Source organism: Sceloporus occidentalis, unplaced genomic scaffold, assembly GCF_023333645.1.
Source record: "Sceloporus occidentalis isolate IW3139 unplaced genomic scaffold, rSceOcc1.0.p SCAF_6, whole genome shotgun sequence".
In the NCBI taxonomy this organism is placed as follows: domain Eukaryota; kingdom Metazoa; phylum Chordata; class Lepidosauria; order Squamata; family Phrynosomatidae; genus Sceloporus; species Sceloporus occidentalis.
This window is the reverse complement of record NW_028316986.1, coordinates 49,753,085-49,767,272: the sequence shown is the minus strand read 5'-3', so window position 1 is coordinate 49,767,272 and position 14,188 is coordinate 49,753,085. Positions and strand designations below refer to the sequence as shown.

Here is a 14,188-nt window from a genome sequence, read left to right as displayed (position 1 = left end):
CTTGCCTGACTTCCTTGCCAATTAGGAGCAATTGTTTCTCTTTATTCTATTCCAAAAGAAACCTCTTATCCTGAGTATAGGTGATCAGATGTTGTGGCACTCATTCCTCTATTTTATCTGGGTTTTTTTAATTATTTATTTCATTTGTATGCTGCCTTTCTACTAGAGGGACCCAAGGTGGCTCACAGATTTAAAACTTTAAAAAAAAATACAATACAAGTTGAAACAATTAAAAACAGTATAAATCACATGAAATATACAAAAGCTAAAAGCATGACACCTACTCCATAAAAATCAGCCTGATACGATTATATAACAAATGGCTGCTTAAATAAAAATGTCATGGCTTGCTGACAAAAAGCAAGCAAGCAAGAGGCCCAGCCTAGCCCCCGTTGGAAAGGCATTCAAGAGGGTGGGAGCAACCAACAAGAAAGCTCTCTCTTGTGTCCTCATCAAGCAAGCCTGCAATGGTGGTGGGGCCAAGAAAGCCTTCCCCCAAAGATTTTAGTGTTCTGTCAGGTTCATATGGGGAGATACGGTTCTTCAAATAGTCTGAACCTAAGATGTATAGGGCTTTAGGAGTCATAACCAGCACTTTGAATTGTGCGAGGAAACAAACGGTAGCCAGTGAAGCTGTTTCAGCAAGGGAGTTATATGTTCTCTATAACTGGCCCTAGTCAGCATTCTGGCTGTGGCGTTTTGCACCCACAGAAGTTTCCAAACAGTTTCCAAAGGCAGCCCCACGTGGAGTGTGTTACAATAGTCCAAATGGGATGTAATCAAAGCAATTGTCACTATAGCCAGATCTGGCATCTCAAGAAACATGCAAGCCATAGCTTTCTGTATGCAGTCAAAAGCACAAATCCACACCTCCCAGCATTTCACAGATTCTCATGTCTTTCTCTAGCCTCACATCTTTGTTCACTACTTGGGATGTATATGAAAGGCAAGGCTGAAGAGACACTGAGGATCTGACAGACGAATGAGCAGGAGCGCCATAGCCACTGCTTCAAAGCAGGAGTAGGTGGCTGGTGGCAAAAAGATTTCGGGTTTTGAAGATTTCCAGATTTCATATTTCCAGATTAGAAATGGTCAACCTGTATATCATTTAGATTCACAAAAATTGTATCTGGCACTTACATCTTAATTCCAATTTCCAGAAAATATAAATTTCAAAGTAAAATTACAACAACACAAAACTCTACATACTCTATTAATAAATCTTTTGATTAAAATATATGAGGCAAAGTAGACTTAGCCAGGTCAGGAATATGCTGTTCCAAATGCTGTGTAAACATAAAGCTAAATGGCAACTGTTCTTCCAAAGAATTTACTGTTTGAAATGTTAGAAACATTAAGCCAGCTATAAGTGGAAAACTGACAGTATCTTTCTTTTCAGTATTCAGGTGGCATAAATAAAAGTCTTAAAACTCTTTTCTTCATGCAGCCACTGTGTTGGAAACCATTCTATCTGCCAGTTAAATTGCCCGGCAACCTACTGTACCAGCAAAAAGCACCTACATGTCCAGAATCAACATGCTACAGCTGCACTCAATTGAGCCACAAAACAAGTTCAAGAGGATGGAAAATGTGATATGCTACACCACAGCTGAATGGCTGGGACAATGAACAAAGAATAATGGGCAATAGCTGTTCTTTGTGGGAGAAAGCAATGAAGAATGACACATATTCTCCTACACAACATGCATAATGAAAGAAACAAATTCATACAACATTTGAATATCCAAAATGTGCAAATCTGTGCTTCATTAAGGGTAGATGTCAAGTAAAAACATATTGTCTGTTCCATAAAACAAGAGCTGCAGGCTCATTCCTTGGCCATCCTTGCCTGAGATGCACAATTCAAATTTCTAATCCAGAGTTTGTGTCAAGCATGTTTCAGCATCAAGCACAGTGAACAACAGACATGAGTACACTCATAAACCCAGTTTGAAACTATAGTTCTAAGTGGGGTTTTGGTGATGGTTCTGGGTCAATCATAATTAAAGCTGATTTACACATAATGCAAATACAGTTGTCCCTCCATATTCGCTAGGGTTAGGGGAACAAGACCCCCGTGAATATGGAAAAACCGCAAATAACAAAAACACCATGTTTTTCCCTGGGAGGACACCTCTCTAGGAATCTCTAGGTCCTCCAGTGCAACTCTGTGGTCAATGTCCAACATACACTGACCATAGAATGGCACTGGAGTAGCTACAAATGGTCTTTCAGTGCAACTTTTAGTTAAAGTTGACCACAGAGTTGCACTGGAGGACCTAGACAGTCCTAGAGAGAACATATTAATGAAATCCGTGAATAATCAAATCCGCAAATATCAAAGCCGCAAATATGGAGGGATGACTGTACTAGAAAATCATGGAAATAGGAGGAAAACACATAGGTAAACATGGAGCAGGAGGGTCCAAATTAAGTCCACAATCTACAGTATTCTAGACATTATTAGGAAACCAGGGACACATCCCCAGCTATAAAAGATACTCTTTATCTTGTTATTTTGTTTGAAATGCATTTAAGCTTTATTGTAAAAACCCATATCTATTTATTAAGTACAGTGTTTTTTCCTTCATATGCTTGTTACATTCTATAACCTTTTGAGTATTGGTCATGCTATGATCCCCAGTACTAGTTATATCGACAACAGACTATTTTGACTTTCAGCTCTCAAACAATCCTGCAGGATGATGTCTCCAATATAATGTTGTTCTCTTACTCAAAAACAACAGTACACCAGATGGTGGTATTACCAGATGATACTTGATAGATTTGTGTCCTGTCAAATGAAGTAATGATGAGGGAAGGAAAGGTTTATGAAAGATGGTGCAAAGATGATACTAAAGCCTGAAGCAGATATAAACTGGTTCTGACTCAGAAAAACCACTGAACCTCCAATAAGTCTCTTTAATATCTTGCAGAACTCCCTCTTGACCAGTACTGGTACAGGCTCTCCCAAGTTTGCAAGTTCAGGAACTTGCTAACAATAGTAGATTCAAGTTGGAACTGAGATATGACATTCTAACAATGCCTCTTAAAAGAAATTTACAGGCAAATAGGAAAAGGATATAACAGTTATTTAATGAGTTAGAAGCATTGCAATGATTCTTCTCACACTATTGCCTTACTTGAGTACCAAGATATCATTTGCTCTGTACTGAACCTGTGAACTACTATTCTGGATAAATTAAAAATAAGCAGTCTTCTTATGAAGACTGATACAGAAAATTGTGGTTAATGTGCTTGACTACAAAATAGGACTGAAACCCACAACCTGATCTTGATTTGCAAATTATGACTTCCCAAGCAGTACTTGAACCACATTTTCCTAGTTTACAGAAGTCTCCTTTTGAGCAGGATATATAAGAAAACATCACAGCTTGTACTTGCTCCACTTGAACCACATTTTCCTAGTTTACGGAAGTCTCCTGTTGAGCAGGTTATATAAGAAAAGGTCATAGCTTGTACTTGTTCCAGCAAACTGGGGCTTCTTGGAGAGGCATCATTACTTCTCAAATGGACCAGAATGAAGTAAGTTAAAAGAGTTTAGAACAAAGGCAACCAATTGGTAAAGCTAAACAAATGCTACACAGCTTTAACACTTCTTCTGACTGTGTAAAGTAGGATTCCAAATTAAGCTAAAGAAGAAAACATGATTCAGGGCAAATCAGAAGATTAAAAGCACAACAATCAAAAGCAAATTTCACTAAATTCAATGTAGATTATTCAAAGAAAGAATGAATGAGACAGCAGTCCTTAAAACTGAAACAAATGGTATGTTGCAACAACACATCAAAAAGTTCAAAGAAAGCCAACAACAGGGGATAAAATAATTCATCCTTTTATTCTGCCAGGAAGACACTGGAAACCTTTAATTAGCATCAGGCACGTCCCTTTTATTATTTTTTTCGACATTGTTCTGAATTTATTCTCTTGTAATGCTGAACTTATGTTCCAAGTGATCATATGACAAACAACCTCGGAATGCTACTAAAAAAATTCATTGATATTTTTGCTGTGTTATTTTCCTGGAAACACATCAGCAAACACATTCTCTCACTTTTTTGGTATGCATTTCTCTTCAAGAACATATTAATTTGGACTTCCAAAAGCATGATCTTCCAGTTAACATGCCAATCTTTGTATTTTAAGATAACAAAAACAAACTCATTATGAAAAATTACTCAATTCCAAAATAGCAACAATTAGTTTAATTTTAACAAACAAAGGAATTTGGGCATTTAAGCAGTAAAAACAAATAAAGCACTATCCAATAAAGAACACTGCAGAATCTCAACACATTTACAAATACATATTTTGGAAACAATATCATACATAGGGTCTTTTTTCTAGCAAGTAAAAACATCCTACAGTTTTATAAATAAGAACAAAAGTGTTATTAGCTATTTGGAAACAAACAGCAAAACTATATAACAATGGGATAAATCACAACCTAGTTCAGAAAAACATTGTAAAAAGGTCTTTGGTTGCCTGTTGATTAAAACTGACAAGACAGTTTGTTATTGCTTGGAAATGTGTGTTAAGCCATATTTGGGAGGACAGACCAAATAAGATCTTCATATTCCAAATAAAAAAAAAACAAAATACTGATAAAAATAGTAACACTAATCACATCTGTTACAAATTAAAGTGAATTCAGAAAATAATTGTCTCACGAGGTCTGATTCAGTTAGCACTGGCATTGCTCAACACAACTCTGTGTTCAGTGCTCCCTCTGCCCCTTATGCATGAACATAGGACAAAGGAAGCCTGAGCACTTTTGCCAGCAGAAGTGAGAGCAAAAGATCCACTTTTTCCACATTATTGCTGCCTTTTTTCTGCCATATCTTACCTTTTCCTTCCTGCTAGTGCCACTGCCATCACCACCACCATCTATTGTCAGTGCTTCTGCCTGCCCTCTGTTTACAGCAACATTAGCTACTCTGGAATATTTTAGAGTAATTTAGAGGAATATAATAGACTAAGAAAAGTAGAAACAGATAAAGAGATGTGGCAGCTTAATCTGCAAATGGTTGAGCTGACTGTCCACAGGAGAAAGCCCTCCTATCCCTACTTGAGGCAGGGACGTAGCCAGGATTTTAGGAAGGGGGGAGTCCAGACTAAGTGCCACCATTATAATGGGGCTTGGGCATGGCAGCACAGCAGCACACACCATTCATTTTTCTAATGGAAGGGGGGTCCAGACCCCAAGAACCCCCCCCCCCCGGCTACGTCCCTGCTTAAGGGCATAATTTGGACTGGGTTGGAATGACAGTTGAATGAGGATAAGTAAGGGCAGAATAGACACTGCAGGCAAGAAATCAAAAGGCTAGGAATGGGAGGAGCAGCTATGAAAGAACTACGTAAGATTGTAAAGTGTAGACAACTCAGCACTAAAGTTAGAATACTCCACGATATTGTATTCCCTGTCATCATGTACGGATGTGAGAGCTGCACACTGAAAAACGTGGGTAAGAAGAAAATCAGCTCATCAGAGATGTGGTGCTGGAGAAGAATGCTAAGGATACAGTGGACAAGCAAAAAGACAAACAAATGGATCCTTGTACAGATCAAGCCTGAAATCTCCTGGAAACCAAGATGATCAAACTGAGGCTGTCTTACTTTGGCCACATCATAAGAAGGCATGACTCATTAGAAAAGACAATAATGCTAGGAAAAGTAGAAGACAGCAGAGAGGAAGACCTGCATGCCAGATGGATAGACACAATCAGAGTAATCACGGGCCTAAATTTGCAGGACATAAGCAGAACAACTGGAGGACAAAGGATCTTGGAGATGTCTCATCCCCAGGGTAGCCATGAGTCAGGGCTGACTTCAGGTCAGTTAACAACAGCAACATGTAAGAGCAGTATAAATTAAAACCGGTGCAAAACTCACCCTCCACTTTTACAAATCCATATGTTCTTCAAAGAAGGGAAAGCTTTCTGTTTTTATTTGTGGACAGCTTTACTACAAAGTATTCGTCTGTAGTTTTCCAATCCAGATGCACTGCATGGATCCCATGTGAAGATATTAAACACTGAACAAGTCCTATGAGCATTCCCATAAGTGCTGTTGGGTTGACCAGAGGTTTGCTTCAGTTTGACCAGAGGTTTGCTTCAGCTCTCACATCCATACATTGGTATGAACTGGTTCAAGTTGGGGCTTCTTTTTTAGTTTAAAAAGCAATAGAAAGCTACCTGCTCAAACTAAGCTTAGCTGTAATTTCTAAAACTCCATTTCCCTGTTGAACTTTATTCACTCTCCTGTTTTTGGAGATCTACCCATTTAATTAGAGCTGAATTTGATTCATGTAAGAAGCAAGGACTAAAAAGAATTTAGTCAACTTTGACATAGCAAATATTACTAGGTCGGGCTGATGGGAAGAACTGACTAGTATAAGAATTTTCTTGCTAATTGTAACCTATTAATTTTGTATTGAGGTAAACATTTTAATCAGAATGCCCTTTGATCTCTTTTAGCTCACTAAAGCCTAACAGACAGTTTGGTACATCCTTGGGGCCATATAAATCCAAAAATAATGAGCTGTTTTTGTGGCCCTTGGCTCCTCCAAACTGTCTCCAACTACATTTTTTTCTAGAAAAGAGAGGGTGAATTTCCTCTCCTGGAAGTCTCCAGGAGAAGCAATTCATCTTTTAAACAAATTGCTAAAACTGCCCTGCACAGTTTCAAACTGAAGCAAACCTCTGGTCATTTCCAAGACTTTGGAGACATTTTTTGCAATCCACACAGTCGTTGCAGGATCCCAAGGATGGAAAACTGGCTGTTAGACAAGTCACAGTTGCTCACTTCTGATTAATACAGTGGGCCCTTAGTATCTGCTGTAATTTGGTTGCGGACCCCCTGTGGATACCCAAATCCATAGTTGCTCAAATCCCATTATATACAATGGGGTAATAAAATGGTGCCCCATATATAAAATGGCAAAATCAATATTTGTTTTTTGGATTTATATATATATATATATATATATATATATATATATATATATATTTTAAAGCCATGGATGGCAGAATCCATGGATGCAGAACTCGTGGATATGGAGGGCTGACTGTATTAGATTGGTAACTGATTGAATGGATTTGAAACTAGCTTTAAAAGTAGTTAAAGCACTGGTTCATTCCTTTTTAATTAAATACTCTGAAATTACATGCTGTCTATTTCCTCCATTACGAACTTAGGAAAGAGATTAATGCAAGAATCTTAAAGTTGGAAGGGGCCAAAAGGACTATCTAGTTCAATGCCCTGCCATGCAAGAATACACAACTACAGCACTTCTGAAAGATGTCCATCCAATTATAAGACCTCTACCCCACAAGGCAGTCTTTTCTACTATCAAATAATTCTTACAATAAATATGTTCTTCCTAGTGTTTAAATGAAATATCTTGTAATTTGAATCAACTGGTTCGTGTTCTAGTCTCTACAGAAGTGAAAACAAGTTTGCTCTATCTTCAACATGAGATCCTTTTAGCTATTTAAAGATGGCTATCATGTCACCCCTGAGTAATCTCTTTTCCAAGCTAAACATACCCCCCCCAAAAAAAATTTAGAATTCATTTTGAAAGTCTAGCCTAATAATAGCATTCAAGCATAGAAAGAAGCTATTCTTTATCACCATTTTAATAAAGGGAATATTCCAGTGGAGACTGGTATATAGAGTGGGCCCTTCCCTTATGCGGGGGATCTGTCAGCCCCCCCCCCAGCGTAAGGGGAATTCCGCATATGCTCGAGCCCCACTAAAAATAATGGGGCTCATGCCTGCATCGCAGTGTGCCCACCATTACCCCTTCTGGGATGCAGCAAGGCTTCTTCTGGTGCGGCTTTCAGCGTATACTGAAAGCCATGTATGTCACACCTGTGTATCACAGGTGCACTGTATTATAATATAGAGTAGCTGGCAACAGCTGAAGATGAACTACAGTCACCTCTCTGTTTTAGCGGACTTGGAGTCCACGACCCTCACCCATTCGCAGGTGGCAAACAGAAGGGGACAAAAAGGGGTGTGCACCGCCATTCAAGCCAATGGGGCTTGAATATCGGCGTTTTTCCATTTTTTTTGGGGGGGGGGAGGTCCGGAATAGATCCCCTGCAAAAATGGAGGGGTGACTGTATTTGTAACTTGTTCTAGTTCACACAACTGTACTTGGTCAATATATATTCTACAAAATGAGGTGCAGAATTCTGAAATCAAAAGCAATTTAGCACCTACAGATGTATGTGAGAAGATGCCATTTTTAAAAAACAGACACATTTAAAAAATTCCTACCTGTTTAAAAAAAATGAAGCACAGGAAAATTTTCTAAGCCAACCTGCTTCCTGCTATGGTTGTTTTATACTTGCAGGGGGCTCCTCTCCCATTAGAAATATATTCAAAAATGTGATACCAGTCACATAGGTTATGAAGTAGTATAGTCCATTTTGTCATTTCAGGATGCTATTATCACAGTTCTACTTCATTCTGATGCATATGGAGATCAGCTACTGCACAAAACAACCTATGTAATCTGAGAGTCACAAGCAGATGCATACACTGAGTATTGCCAAAGATAACCTACAACACGTATGACTTAATATCCATTTACTACTGCAATAGAAATCTGGAAGATAATAGTGATATTAATGAGCTAGTTGGTCTACAGCATTTACTTTTCTCGTGCATGAATCTGCTTTTATTTAAGCCTCGATTCTTTAAGCAACTACTTATCTTTCTTTTTCTTATTATTTTGCTAGCTACTTGTTCAAGATAAGCTTGGACAGAGTTCCAAGCCTAGCCACCTGGTACAGGAGTGTCTGGGATTTGTCATGAAATTATCCGGATAGACTGTATGCCAAGTGTTAATGCTAGCTATTTGACCAAGGGAAATGTATCAGCCTCATCCAAGCCACATGCCATCAGTACAAGCATGTGGATATACAAGTCTCAAAACTACCCCTGACAAATGAACCTCTATGGGGACTGACGCCAGTAAAGGTACTGACTACAACCAGTAATCCAGTCACTTTCATTCTTTAAGAGATTCCCAAGAGTAGAAAGAATGTCTGCATTGCAATCTTACTATGTACTATATTAATAAAATCTATACATTTACCTTTTTCTAGGGCGTTCCTTGCCTCTTAAAAAATAACTATTGTCTTCTGGCAAAACAACTACTCTTTCACACCCACAATCAGGATGGAAAGGATCCACTCAGATTGTCTGATGGAATGGTAATTGTCAATAGTAAGAAAACACGTATATATACATATACATTTTAAAAGAACATGTGAAATGACCTGGGAGGATCAAACAAAATCTTCTTCTGCATCCTATCTATTCCAGTGGCTAGCCACAATGTCCAGGCAGAAAACAAAGTGATAGATACCCCCTGGCTTTCCCAAAACTCTGACAGTCAGATACTGCCTCTGAATAGGGGAAATTTATTTAACTAAATAGTCATAAATTCAGCATCGATCTTCCATTAATTATGCACTGTGTGAAAAAATACAGTAAAACTGACTAAACATTTAAATTGCCATCTTTACTGCTGTAGCACATAGAATTGATGTTATGAGAAAACTCTCCAAATCAAGATATCAAACAATCCCTTTCTTGACTACACACAGTCAGATTAAAACAGGCAAGAAATGTGTTAAGAAACATGGGATTATATTCAACTGCTAGTCCTCAAGTAGCATATACCTCCCTGAATCAGTGGGGTTTGACTTAAGTGTTGACTTGATGGAGATTAGATAAATGTTGACTGATTCTGCAAACTGATTAAAAAATTGAACTATCAATTGGATTTGGCAATTATTTTTAACATAGCTATAAAAACAGTTTTCTTTTCAATGCTGTTTTCATTATGTTTCCATGTGACTAGGGTGTGTTTTTTAACTATTGTATGCCACAGCACAGTGAGTTTCAGAAAAATGCCACAGAAATGCTCCAAATAAATAACTCAGTTACTTTATTTTTTTACCCAGTAGGCAGGACTCAAACAAACAAACAGCTTCATTTATATACCGCTTCATACTGAACTAGCAGTGAATAAGCAGTTTTCAATTGTAAACTAATTGCCCCCAACAATCTAGGTACTCATTTTAGCAAACTTGGAAGGATACAAGCCTGAGTCAAGCTTGAGCTCTTTTGCTGGTATTGAACTCGCAACCTTTGAGTGAGTGGCTGCAGTACAGCATTTAACCACTGAGCCACTAGGCCAATGAACCACAGCTACTACGCTTTTCCTAATAATCTTTAGTATACTAGCAGCCTGTGGTCTGGAGATGGACACCCTGCCATTATGGGGTGAGATCTTCCCCTTGCATGAGGAGGTCACTCCTACTTAGAAAGATCTTTTGGGAACAAAGAAATGAATGTATAATCTACTTTTAAAAACAGTATCAGGCGATATCAGAAACTGGTTTGATTAATGACGCCTGCCTTAAAAATCACTTAAAGGGAAGAAAAAAACTTACCATTCTGCAACTGGCTTGGCAATGGCTTCAAAAATTTCTTCTTGTTTTGATTCCTGATCAAAAACTTTCTGAAATCTGCAAATTATAAACAATGGTCAAGTAACATCTTAACACTACTTGATTGTTTTTCTTTTTTTTCTGTTTGTAACTAAGTCAATGTTTACATCACTGGACTTACATAACCTAGCACAATGTGTTCCCTGTACCCTTTACCACACTATGCTGTTGTGCTATTGAATTCACAAAAGATGGTAAACACTGCCGCTTTGACAAAATCTGTACAATAAAATCCTCTGATAAAATGATATTGCTTAGAAAAAGCAAAGTGTATTTTACTACTGTCATGGGGATCACTGTTTCCAAATAGCCCCAAACAGAAACTTGTATAAGCAAACCTAGAATCAAACAGAACACACAAACAGTACAGATTATTTTCAGGTTTTTTCTTTAGAACAAAAAGGAAATTATTATGGAAGTTAATTTAGCAGAGGATTAAAGAACGTTGCTCTATTTTCATCAACAATAAGTAAATAGCTGGCATAGTGTTATACTATTTTAACCCTGCAAGCTTGGTGTAGTTGTTTTGAATGTTGGACTACAACTCTGGAGACCAGGGTGTGATTCCCAGCTTGGTTATGAAACCCACTGGGTGACCTTTGACAAGTCACACTGTCACAGCCTCAGGGAAAAACAAGGGCAAACTCTGAACAAACCTTGCCCCAAAAAAAACCCATAATAGGGTCGCCATAAGTCAGAAATGACCTGAAGGCACACACCAACAACATCAAACATGTATAACAAGCTATATCTCAAATTGATTATAGTAGCCTTTGCTTTAAAAAATACCCCTAGTAGGAGTACATAAAATGGACTGCATATTCTTTTTTAAAAAGCCACATTTCCACTCACTTAAACCTGTAGCTTTCTCGTTTATTATTGACAAATCCATCTGCCAAGTCATGTGGCACAATGATCTCCAAACCAAAGGTTGACGTCTCATCTTCATCCAGTGAATATATCTGCAAAACACATATGGGGCTTCTCAAAATGATGGATGTATTAGTGAAATTCTTCCTATTTAGGTATTTAAAAAAATACATGACAGGTTATCCTTATGCCTTAAAATGTAAGGTCTAAAGACATCTTCCAACGAGATTATTTTGATAATGAGAAAACATACAAGTAATTCCTGTAATTAAAAAAAAAATTATGTCAAGAAGGGATTATGCTTGGATCACAGAGTTGTGCCGGAGGACCTAAATGTTTCTAGAGAGGTGTTCTCTCAGGGTAAAAAAAACAGTGCTTTTTATGTGTGGTTCTTCCACTTTCCTGTGCTGCTGCTAATCCCAGCAATTGTAGAGGGTCCACTATGTCACCTTTATGGAGTCATTCCATCCAGCGTCAAACATAGGACTGGCATTGGCCCGGAACAGCAGACACCTAGGTAAATGGCAACAAAATGTGAATGCTAGTGGCAATACAGCAATGGCTGGGATGTGACTTTATGGCCAAGTGTCAGCTGCAACTGTTGAAAGGCAACTTAAGCAAGGAATGGGTTTTACTGCGATAATTTCCAGAGGAACATCAAGTCACACAGTAAAGACAGTCTTGGGTTTAAAAACAATGTTAGCCTTTAAGACAGCAGCACTTCGCTCTGGTATAATTTTGCTGGTCTTTTTCAAAAAACTAAGTATTTTTACTTTCCTTACCACAGTTTTCCAAGCTATCTGCCATCATTGGTCCAGTTTACCTGTACTGAATACCTTGCTCTCTGGGTTAAATGAGAATAGACTGCATTGTCATCCTGTGAAAACAAACTCCTTTTTCAACATGTCACCTTTTGGTATAAAGGAGGAAAACTACCTCTAGGGCAGAGTTCAAAGAAAGATATAGCTGTGTTAGTCTGTGGAATCAGTACACAGAGAGATCCTGAAGCACCTTTGAGACCCATTGAAAGAAAGAAGCTGGCAGCATGAGCTTCCCTAGACTTCAGTCTACTTCCTCAGATGCATTTGGTGGAGTGCAATTTTGATGCCAGAATGAAGCACAGTTCCCAGGATTCCCTAGCACTGAGCCAGGGCACTTAAAGCGGTCTCAAACTGGATCATTTCTGCAGTGTAGATGCAGCTTGCTTTGACGGAGAGTCCCTGCATGGCAGAAGGGGTTGGGCTGGATGGCCCTTGCGGTCTCTTCCAACTCGATGACTCTCTGCCTCTCTGCCAGAGAGCGCTGGTTCCTTAACAAACTACAACTCCCAGCATTACACAGCATGGAGTCAAGCCAGTTAAAGCGGTGTCAGGCTGGATTACTTATGCAGTGCAGATACAGCCTTTAACTGCCCTGGTTCAATGCTGGGGGATGCTGGGAACTGTAGTTTTGTGAGACATTCAGGCTTCTCTGTCAGAGAGAGCTCTGGTGCCACAGTAAACTACAATTCCCAGGATTCCCTAGCGCTGAGCAACCGCGCTCTGCTCAGCCTCCCTTGGCCAGCCCTTTTGGGACACCTACCCCAGAAGGCTGCTTCCTGCCGAGAGGCTTCACTCGGGCAAAGATCTGGATCGTCTGCTTCACCATCTCCGAATATTAAACTTTATTCGGGCGGCGAGGGGGCCGCTAGGCCCTCCCTAGCAACGGTAACCAAGGAACGCTACCCAGCAGGTCTTGCGCCATAGCGGCGGAGGGCTTTGGGAGACACTGCGCATGCGCAAGGGAAGGGCTCTTGCATGGCCAGTGGAGCTTCTCTCTGTTACCTGAAGCCCCTCCTCAGTACGCTTTGTTTCTCTTGGACTTCAACTCCCAGAAGCCCCAGCCAGCTTGGCCAATGGTCAGGAATGCTGGGAGCTGAAGTCCCAAAATCTGAAGGACCAAAGTTTGGGATTCACACTTGACTTCTGCACAACAAAATTCTATTCTGTTTTATTTTGACTTTGTATTGTACTTCTTGTTGTACACCGCTTTGATCTAATTTGGAAAAGCGGTATATAAATAAACATTATTATTATTATTATTATTAACTTTGCCAGAGTAAACAGTATTAAGTACAATGCGTTTTATTTCTAATTAGGCACATATAACATTGAGCTGTTGTTTTATTCTTCCCAAACTTTGGTCTTTCAGGTTTTTGGACTTCAGCTCCCAGAATCCCCAGCCAGCTGTGAGCAATTCTGGGAGCTGGAGTCCTAAAACCTGACATCTGCAAACATTTGCCTGGAGTAAGCATTATTAAATTCAGTGTGATTGTTTTCTAATTAGGCATGCATAACACTAAGCTGTTGTTTCATTCTTCCCAAACTTTAGTCTGCAAGGTTTTTTCTGGACTTCAACTCCCAGAAGCCCCAACCAGCTTGGCCAACAGTCAGGAATTCTGGGAGATGAAGTCCAAAACATCTGGAGGACCAAAGATTGGGACTCACTGGAGTCTATGATGCTATGTATGTATCAGATGATGAGCTTTTAGTTTACAATGAACACCTGGATGTGCTGCACAAAGACTTGTGAGACAGATGTCACTTTTTTCCTTTCCTTTTCTTCTTTCTTTCTTTCTTTCTTTCTTTCTTTACAATACCAGGGTGGGTGCTCAATCCATTCCTAGATATCAGCAATGAGGAATCAGGAATAGTGGAGAAAGAACTGATTTCAATCCAAAATGCCATTTTTAAAAAAAATAATATCAAAATTTTGGGTTACCAAAAAAA

The 14,188-nt window shown here is 39.1% G+C and overlaps 1 protein-coding gene across 3 annotated transcripts in view; it reads right to left on the bottom strand.

The window, feature by feature from the left end:
• The window catches only part of KIF6 (kinesin family member 6), a 248,852-nt gene extending 235,718 nt beyond the window's left edge, over positions 1 to 13,134 (bottom strand). For 2 of the 3 annotated variants that reach the window (XR_016281700.1, XM_089529584.1), the window contains exons 1-3: positions 13,002 to 13,134; positions 11,403 to 11,512; positions 10,494 to 10,568 (exon numbers count right to left, since the gene is read on the bottom strand). Coding sequence is in view for 1 of the 3 variants with exons in the window: in XM_089529584.1 (XP_089385710.1) it covers positions 10,494 to 10,568; positions 11,403 to 11,512; positions 13,002 to 13,067 (251 nt within the window). In the remaining 2 variants the exon portion in view is untranslated. Of the gene's footprint in view, positions 1 to 10,493; positions 10,569 to 11,402; positions 11,513 to 13,001 lie in introns of those variants that run through there. The other variant, XM_089529586.1, reaches the window with a different exon arrangement.
• Positions 13,135 to 14,188: the final 1,054 nt, after the last annotated feature.